The 10,056-nt window shown below is 40.9% G+C and overlaps 1 protein-coding gene across 1 annotated transcript; it reads right to left on the minus strand.

The window, feature by feature from the left end:
• Positions 1-322: 322 nt before the first annotated feature.
• Positions 323-9,694, minus strand: MAPRE1 (microtubule-associated protein, RP/EB family, member 1). The gene is made up of 6 exons (XM_009318744.1): positions 9,572-9,694; positions 6,776-6,921; positions 5,349-5,553; positions 4,854-4,963; positions 4,020-4,172; positions 323-3,626 (listed from the first exon to the last, which is right to left on the minus strand). Exons 1-6 carry the CDS (start codon positions 9,690-9,692, stop codon positions 3,570-3,572), a joined length of 792 nt encoding a protein of 263 aa, XP_009317019.1. The 5' UTR covers positions 9,693-9,694; the 3' UTR covers positions 323-3,569.
• Positions 9,695-10,056: the final 362 nt, after the last annotated feature.

The following is a 10,056-nucleotide window of genomic DNA, read 5'->3' on the forward strand; positions in this document are numbered from 1 at the left end:
CCATATGTTAGGCCCATATTATTATCGCCTCTATTTCTTGCACTGGTATAGGAATTGAGAGGCGTGGTCTGCGTGCCACCAGGCTAGCTTGAAATCTACAGTAGAGTCCTCATTAGGTTTACACACTGTCTTGCAAAAAGTATCTTTCTCTTGTGAGAAGTAGGCTCCAGCCTTACCCTTGGGAGGGTGTTCTAAGAAAGGAAAACTCCCACTCCTGAAGGACACGCGCGTTCCTGTGAATGGACATTCCACCAGACAGACTACGGGATGACCGAGTGCTCAAGCAGCCACGTTAAACAGTGATATGATACAACAGCCAGTAAGTTTTTGGCCTTTATTTGAAGGCTTTTAACAGTTACAGTAAGAATTGTCATTGCAAACCAGGAATTTTTAAAAAATTGAACAATAAAAGTTAAAGAAAAAAACATCCACAAGCCCACCTGCAAGTAAGACATGTTGGTACAGAAAGGAGATGTGAGTTTTTGCTTCTTCCATTCTGTTCATTTTTCAAATATCTGATAAAACTAAGATACTAAGAAAGGCTGGATGCTATCCTTGTTCTGGCAGGTGAGCATTTAATATTTAACACCATATACTGTACCAGTGTAACAGAGTAGCTATGTTAAGTCTATGGGTTTGAGCTGGGCTTCTTGTTGTTATTTTCTTCCCAAAAAGGACATTAAAAAACAGATTATGCCAAGGTATCTACAATGTAGTCAGAAGTTGACTACATGAGTTTGTCCCCATTCTATTTATAACTCATCTTGGTAGCAAAGAAGTGATGTAAGCAATTGGAAATCTTAGCAGCATTTGACTTACAAGACTGCAGTTTCAATTTAGTTTTATAATGCACGTCCACACATTCAACAGTCTCACAAGGCGCACCGGCAGTACTTCTGACTCATCGCTTTCTTAGCATAAAAGGGTATTTGCTTGCTTTGCTAACAGAGATCAAAATCAACCGAATGCAACCTGTCTAATGACCTGGGTGCTTCACAGTTCCACACACGCAATCCTGTTAAAAAGAGACTTGAAGCAACCAGGTCCCAGTGCGCAACTGGACCGCAAAGAGCAGACACCCAAGAAGTCCTCTTCAAATTCAGCCACATACTATTGCCATCTTTTGCTTTGAGTTGCTGCAATAACGGAGTATTTAGAGTCGAAAAAATATGCTTCCGACCTCAAAGCAAGTACGTATTGGTAAGGAAGATTTTATGTGCATCAAACCCCCTGTTCTAGGTCTGCACTCCTGTAGTCCAACACCAGTCGGCAATGCCAGCAACGCCCATCCTTTAGAATAAGGCATCCACAGAGCGCTTCGGGGGCAGGGAGGGCGTTCTCCAGCAGGACGGAGGAGCCCTGCAGGGAACACCTCCAATTTCAAGGTTAGATACATCACATAAGCACTTCTCTGAAGACGCTGGTCTGCGCACACATCTGCCACAGTAACATTTAAGCTCATCTATGAAACACTTCAAATGAAACAAATCAACTAAGTTTACAGTCAATCTGCTCATAGAGACTGGTGACAGGTGCAGTTAACATCTTGTTTGTTTATAACGAATAACCTGTGTTTTAGCAGTTTTAAAACACTTTAAACACACTCAGAGTCACGGGACAGCGTTCCTGTTACACAGCCCCACTCTCACATCGTTCGGAGGAGGAAGCCAACAATGCACTCACATTTCATCCGCCTGTGGGAGGGGGGAAAAAAACACAACAAAAAAAAAACCACCCCACAAAACTCAAGCAATGGTTTCCCCCAGCACACGCCAAGGAAAGTTTCAACATTACTGCTACTCAAGTTAGCAATGACTATAACTAGGACTAGGGAATGAAAGCTGATATTCCAGGTCCTGCAAGCTTCATCATGAAAACTATCACGAACTTTAGCTTTGCCTAATCGTATCTGAAAGCATGAGAGACTCCAGCAGACATGACACTCTTGAAATACAGAACTTTATTTAGAAACTGCTTAAAATAGAAAAACCCTGTCAAGAAAAATCCAAGTCAAATATGGTTTCTCAGTAAAATGGAGTTTTAGGGCAACAAAAGTCTAAAAGGCCACAAGAGAAATAGCACCACTGCAATTTTAAACAATGGCTAGATACTTGCATTTTTGGCATTCACTGAATTTGGGTTTTTCTCTGAATTTCACAAAGATTCATGCACTACACAATTACCATAAAATGCTCTCCTACGCACATTTTAGGACAAGCTACCACCAGAAACAAATGAATACAAGCACAACAGGACTGATCAATCTCAGTAGTGAAGGGGGATCAGAAGTCTTGCAGGATCTTGCCAAACACAACAGTAATGAGGGGCATGATAGCAAAAAAGGACAGTTAAGGAAAGTATTTTAAATATTAATATTTAAGTTAGTCTCAGTACTGTATTTTCTGCAATAACATTAGCTCTGTTAGCCAGCATCTTTTAGTTTTTACCCCAGACTACTGAACTGCCAAGTATTATTATTAGATATGCCCTGGTTTGAAAGGGGAAAAAAAAAAAGGAAAAAAGAGACAGAAAAATCATCATCCTCATGTGCTCAATTCACTTTCATTCTAAGATAGTCGCACAGTGCAAGTCCTGTTACAACTATTGGATCTGATCAGCATTCGTTGGGATGGGAAAGAGAAAAGAACAAGTGAGAGACCAAAAAGTATACCAACAAAAATAAAAAGAAATAGGACAAATAGAAACAAGAGCCAGGAAGGAAAATTACTTCTGAAGAACATTTTAGGCAGTAAGACTGGATGCCCTTTGCTTTTTTTGTCTTGTTTTTCTTACAGAAAACACAGTACATTTTGGCAAAGTCATTAGCCACAATGCCATAGAAAAAGGCTTTAGCGCTCTTCAAGGTAATTTATGTGTCTCAGCTGTTCATACTCCCTCTAATCTTGTGACAGGCAACGTTAAGGCCTATTCCATCGAGAACTAATCACTTAGTAAGCAGCTTTACGTAGGAATGGAGTTTTGTTTTAATAGCCCCTTTTGAGCACTTGCTGACAAAATGAGATTGCCATGCAAGGCCTCTCAGACAGCAGTGAATGGAGTTAAACAAGCGTCTACCCCAATATGAAGCACATAAAATCTCCTGTCACATTACTTCAATTTGGCATATGGAAGCATATTTTAAATACTCTTAAGGCATTTTATTATAATTTCTGTGCTGCAATTTCACATTAACTCAATCTTTCTGTGAGTCAGAGTCTTTAATTTCTCTACTACACACCACCTTAGATACAAGAAAAGTCTTCCGACAAACCAGTGTTTTACCAGCAAACCATTCTGCAACAAGTTCCAAATATTCAGCCTCTTGCTCCCTAAATATACCACCTAGATGCGAATACTGCTCTGCTACAAAGTGAGAAAGAGCTCCTAACTCAAACCCACTGTAAAAAGTGAAACTTTCGCAAAGTGCACTTTAAGAAGAGGTACTTTTTTGCTTATGAAAAGAAACCAGTGAGTCCTCTAAGAATAAAGTGGAGTATTTTACAGTTAAGCACATGATCTGGGGCAAAGAATTCTGATGTTGCTGTTCTGCTGGTACAGTATGTGGTCTGTTAATACTCTTCTTGTTCCTCCTGCGGTGCTCCTTCGTCAGGTATCACAAAGCCTTCCTGAAGGGGAATAAAACAAGTCCTTTAATGAAAATCTGATGTCAAACCAGTTCCTGGCTACTCTGTATGCTCTTTTTTTTTTTCCTTTTACTTAGGATAGATACCCTTAAGTCACCATTTACAGCGTCAAGATATATTACCAGAAGAGTTATTTTCCTCATCTTTGATCTATTTGTTACATACTCTTCATGAAAGGCTAACCTGGTTTGCTGCCTGACTATAATTATGTTATCTGTTCCTTTATTACAGAAAAAAGCTAGGCCATAAACCTAAAAGGGGGGAAAAAAAAAAAAAACCAACAAGTAGAAATGAGGGAGCCCTGGAAAGCAAACCAGCTTCCAATTACAAGGGGAGGGAGGAACTATGCAATACAATTTATACCAGATTACTTACATCTGTGGCATAAAGAATTTCCACAATCCTCTGCAACACTGGATCATTCTCCCCTTCATTCTCCTGGCAGATCAACTCAATGTTCCTCAGTTTGCCAAAGTAGAAGTCTCTCTCCTTCTCCAGATCTTCGACAGTAAGTTTCAATACATTGATCTGCCAAAGGGCATCAATAATAATTTATCCACCAAAGACAGAATTCAGTAGTATCTACTCAAAAGGCAGGGTCCCCAAAGTTCTCAGAAGGGTGTTAATATACAAAGCACTTCAGAAGTAACCAAGATGGGGGACTGGAAGAGGAGGAAAAGGTCTATTTCTCAAATTGTAATATTTATTATTGCCACAACACCCAGTCCAACACATGCAATACCACTTGGAAATTCTAAAGGCTTATTACGTGAAATAGGTAAAGCGCTAACTGCCAGCAGTTTTCCTTGCTAACACATTCTTTCAAGACAACTCCCACACTGATGGCAGTTTTAGTTGTATTACATTCAGTATTTCAGTGAAGTAGCAGCTGCTCATAGCTCAGTTGGAATGCTGTGATAGCTGCAACACAGCTGTGGAAATACTTAAAAACAATGCTATGTGTGATATGGCACATACTAGGTTTAAATGTCTGGGTACTCATGTACTGCAGAAGGGGTTTCGCTCCTATCAGGAGAGCAAGACCATCATAATGAAGGCTTCCGATTAAGTGATTTTAAATTAGCTTACTAGATTCAGATCATTTTCTTCCATCTGCCTGACCCAGTCATTTCATGCTATTAAAAACAAAATCCACACATAAATCTGTAAAGCGCAGGTCAGTACACAGGGCCATTTTGGCCAACACACCTGCTCAATCAATCCTGCCGATTCATCGTCTCCTGCAGCCTTTTTGACCATTCCAGTACCAGCTTTTGGAGCTGCTGCAGTCCTCTGTGTAACAATGGGCCTCTGTGGGGCTGCAAGATTAATTCAGCGTTAGTTCCTCTCAGAACATCTTTCTTCCTCCTATAAAGGTACTATCCCCCTTACGAACATGCTTAGGCACTTAAGAGTTTGAAGATACGTTCCTTCCTTCTTCTTGACTCCATGTGACATGTCCATTTTTTTTTTTTTGGCATGTGTTGGCACCAATCCTTGCCATTTTCTCTTTTAGAGAAGATTGTTCTTTCTGTAGCTTCCAGATAACTGGGTACTACAGGATGACTCAGTGTTTGAAGCCTAGCATCTCTGGAACAAGATGCAAAATACTATAATTTCATACACTGATTTTAAGTAGCAACCCAGTCTCATTTTCCCCAGAGTTTTTAATGATCTAGATAATTTTTTAACTATTTTCTCTACCTGCACTGCTAGAACTGAGAGATTTCTTGGGTTTGTTCACAACGGGAGCAACAAGGTTTGGTGCTACTGTCTCTTGGCCTTGTCGAGCAGCAACAGGATCATACTCCTTCCCATCATAGTTTGCATCAAAAAATTTTTTGAACCACTGAACAAATTCAAAGTTGTCCTGAAATTTTCCTTTCACTAGTTTGTCCACAGGAATTATCTGGAGGGGGGGAAAAAAAAAAAGTCAAACTCACATTACGGGTAAAGAACCTCTCTCTCTTTATATAAACTTTTAAAATCAGTGCACTCAGAAGATACGCAAACGTAATTCTTCGTCCAGTCTAGAGAAAATCCTCCTTGAACATATCTGTATGTCAAATAGTAGGATTTTTGCTAATAATTGGAATTAAAAACAAATCATGCTTTCACTGTGAGGGTCCAAATAATTTTAAGTAATTCTGCAGCAAGGTTTCGGCTACGCCAAGTTTCAACACAAAACTTTTTTCTGTAAATTTGAAGCTGGCCCATTCAGTGCTAGCTTTCATGCATCTGAACTGCTGACCGATGTCATAGACTGCTAGCACACAGAACTGCTACAAGATCTAAACATCACCTTTTTAGTAGATTACAATTACAGTTTCTCTGGAATAAGGAGTATAACTGAAGATTATTAAAAAGATGCAGCAAATTCTCAAGTCTTGTCTGCAGGCCACGAGCTGAGAGTCCATGACCTGGCAGGGGCCAGGAGCCACTACCATTACGTGATCACTGGGCGTCTGAAAGCATGGCTGGCTGTCCAGTTCTGGACATACCGCACAAGCTACTTCCCCCAGGCAGGAGACCAATTAAGCGTGTGTTGAAGCTGCTAGCCAACACAGAATGAGATGCCTTCTTAAAGACAGGAAAGCGCTTTAACGCAGAAACGTTCTGCATCATACCAAACACGCTGTCAGTAACTATTACCTAGATAAATCACCCTTCCATAAGCATAACTATCATTCGATCTGAAAAAGTTTTTTTTGCAGATCCCATTTTCACTAGCTTAAAGTTACATATGTTTGTAAAGAGGAATTTGAAATCCTTAGGACTACCACACCAGCAGGTTATGGGAACATACCTGGTACAAAGATGGTTCAAGCAGGAAGCTCAAGTAAATGTTATCTCATAGAAATTTCAATGTTAGTCTGTGCTACATAAGTTACACAGAATTAAAATGGAAAAAGTCATCTCATCATTAAGAACTGGAAACCTAACCTTAGCTGGAGTAAAGCAGATATTGTCCTAAATCAAGTGAGGACCCCAACATAAACCAAAACCAAAAGTTTTGATATTTACAAACCAAAAGCAAACTCTGTTCCCAGATTTATTCAGCTCTAAATTTGGAAGTACATTCCATCTACTTTGATGTTAAGAGCACAGAGAATCAGTTACAACCAGCTTACTTTGTCAACACCCATTCGTTTAAAGCCTGCTTGTAGAACCTTGAAGTTTTGAATGTACTCATGTTCCAATTTTGCTTGAAACTTCACTTTCTTGAGTGCTACAGAACCCGGGAAGAGCATGTCCATAAACTGACAGTACGCAGCACCTGCCAAAAGAAAAAGAATACAAATCCTAGGATGAATCAAGACTAGCCTACGTAAGTTACTTTTCAGTCAGATCAGCAAACTGACCTGACTCATTCCTCAAGCTACACAATCCCTTAAAGGCAACAAAAGCAAGAAAACAGGAACCTTCAGTCTCCTGTTTTGGTGCAGCATGGCCATAAATAAGCTTAAGCGAGCTGCAGAACCAAACTTTTGGTCTCATGACTTGAACTCTTATGAACAAGAGCAATACTGCCTCCATAATTCCAAGAGGAAAAAAAAAATCCAGTAAGTAATTTAACATAATGATAACATAATAACAGGCATGTAATCTCCTCAACACTAACAGAACTAAAAATTGTTATTCTAGAAGTTGTATTTAATCATTATTAAAATAGCAATACATTTACTTACTACAAACAGAACTTATACAGAATTCAAGGTGCCCTCAAAGGTAAGAGGCCAAGTTAAGCTGGATTATATTTAAATCAAGCCTTAATCAAAGAACTGAGACACTGTTTCTTTCTATTAATTTTAAATCCTTCATGTCCTTCAATTCAGCTCTTACTGTAGTAAGAGCAAAAGAGGGATTCAGTTCAGCCACAAAGATTAGACAACCACCTCCAAAAATATTAGCTTTTGTAGAACATACACACCTATTAAAAAAAAAAGGTATTTTTAAACTATACCCTCACTCCGCAGTAATGATATGCAACTGTGTGCCACTGAAAATACAAGCACAACATTCTGAGCATTATTCCCCCCACCAATATCAATGGAGAGTAATGGGAACCTTAACCTGAAACATCAACCAGCTACATGACAAGCTTTCGTGAGCTATCTAAAGGCCAAGAAGTACTACACCATGGTGTTGCCCTAAATTAGTCTATTCATCTCAACCACAGGTAACAGGAAGTCCTATATTGTTCACTTTCTATCAAGATATTTTGCAGGTCTTTGGGGCTCCCACTTTCACCTGCTACTAGAAGATTGCAGCTCACTGGTGTAAATTAAAAAAAAAAAAAAATCTTGCTGTTTGATCTCCACTGCCTTTCAGTTCACTTGCTGAAGAACTCCAACGCCCAGCTCAAAAAATAGATGACTTGCCAGAAATCAGGGTTTTGCTAACTATTGGTAGTCTGAGCAATAAGCACGATAAAAAAAAAAAAAAGAGAGATCACGGCGTAAGCCAAAGGTCGTCTTCTGTGCATTTATGCAACCTCAAATTGCTGCTGTCACTACTGCCCTTGCCAAAGGTAGCAAAGCAAGCCTGGAAACTCCCATTTTCAAATGACTACGACAGACAGTGAAATCCACTTCTATACCTGCAGAGGCATGAAGTGTTTTTGCAGACACAGAAAAGGGACATTACTCAGTGCACGCCACATCAACAGCTCTCAGCCTTTTCCTGAAAACAGGTGAGCTGAAATGCTGCAGAGCCAGTACTAACTATCCTCACTTCTCGGAGACAGAGTTCTCGCAGCATTCAAGACTCACACCAATTCTAAGCAAAACTTCTCAGCCGTATAAATCAATGCTGCACACGACAGGTTTTTTAACCTGCCTATCTGAAAGCAGACAAAGCTTACTGTTTCCCTTACTTCTGTGGTTGTAGATCTTTAGTTCCTTCATCCTTACAGATTTTCTCCGTCATCTCACTAGACAAAAGCCCCTACAGATACCTGTCAGATGTCTACTTTAAGTCCCCTACTTCTCTGTAATCTTTGTCAATGTTTCTTCCACGGACTCAGCCACAAGCTGTATTGACAGTCCCAAACTTATTTTAAGTGTATTACTCCTTTTATTCCACCTCCAATTTCCACATCTCTCATTCTGTGAGCAACACCTTATCTCAAACTCACTGTATGACCTGTACTTCCACTTTTCACCAAGTCCCTTTCACCTGCCTGGTGCAGTTATCCAAATCACCATCTTTTACCTAGGCTGCATTTTTAGCCTTGGGTTTTTTTCAGCTCTTACTCCACAGACTATTATTTTTTATTTGTTTCTACAAGCCTCCTCCCACACACACACTCCTCCCTATGATGACACTTGACTCCATTTCGGTACCACAATCACTTCCCCTTTTCTGCCTACAACTCTATCCGAGATTCAGCTGTGCCAGAGTACGCTGGGGTGACACAGACCGACACGCTCCTTTACCATAAGGAGTTGTAAAGTCCTGAAGGTGAGCCCAAGAGTTACCAGCATGCCTCCCTCGCACCGCTCCTGCCCAACCTCCCAAATCTCCTAGTAGTTCTCCTCCATAAGAAACCACATTTGTTTATGCTAGTTACTACACTGGCAAGACCTACCCTATCCATCAGGACTAAATGCTTCATTCTTCATTGGAAAACACCTTCCTGAGAGTCTTTTCTCCACGTTAACCCCCATGCCTTCCCATTGCATCTATGCTGCAGTGAGTCAGAAGAATATGCCTTTTCATTATGCTTACATTATTAACAACCATTTCAATAAAACTCTAACCATAACCAGATTATAACACTGACCAGGAACCTGTTCGTACCAGGAATTAAGCTGATAGCACAGCTACAGAGGGCCAGCACAGACGGTTCACACGGTGCAGCCGTACCTCTACAGAACTAGGGTGCACATCAAATTTGGGATTCCCCTCACACTGAGCCCCCTCACCTGAGCACAGCTGTTCAATCTTTGTCAGCGTCAGTTGCAGAGACTCGTTGATCCACGCGAGCATGTCATGTCGACTCAAGTTATCGCTGGTCACTGAAGTAGAATACACATTAACTGCCATTTTCTGAAAGACAGAACCAAAGGCGTAAGCACCACAAACGTCAACGCCGCACGCTTTCGGCGCTTCTGTTAAGACAACGCTCGCCGGGCTGCAGTGGCGGCGCTTCCTTTGGAGCCTTCATGACACAACAGCCCAGCGCAACACGACGCGCAGGAAACGCGATGAAGCCGCCTGCTGCGAACAGCTGGGAGGACCTTACTTCATCACAACCGCAAAGCACACGGTTTCGTGCTTTCCGAGGAAAAATTAGCACCAAGGCACTCACGTGGGAACTCTGACGAAAGGGATCACAGCCGCGGCACGTTATTCATCCCTCTCGTCCACGCCAACCGAGCACGGCAGAAATACTTCCTGGTCGACCACG

This window comes from Pygoscelis adeliae, unplaced genomic scaffold (genome assembly GCF_000699105.1).
Source record: "Pygoscelis adeliae isolate BGI_AS28 unplaced genomic scaffold, ASM69910v1 Scaffold432, whole genome shotgun sequence".
In the NCBI taxonomy this organism is placed as follows: Eukaryota; Metazoa; Chordata; class Aves; order Sphenisciformes; family Spheniscidae; genus Pygoscelis; species Pygoscelis adeliae.

Excerpts from the sequence above, each read along its gene's own strand:
- MAPRE1 (XM_009318744.1), bottom strand. The coding sequence starts at position 9,692 with ATGGCAGTTAATGTGTATTCTACTTCAGTGACCAGCGATAACTTGAGT. Across the intron at positions 6,922-9,571 it reads GATTGAACAGCTGTGCTCAG|GTGCTGCGTACTGTCAGTTT; the intron begins GTGAGGGGGCTC and ends TTCTTTTGGCAG. Across the intron at positions 5,554-6,775 it reads AACGAATGGGTGTTGACAAA|ATAATTCCTGTGGACAAACT; the intron begins GTAAGCTGGTTG and ends CCCCCCCTCCAG.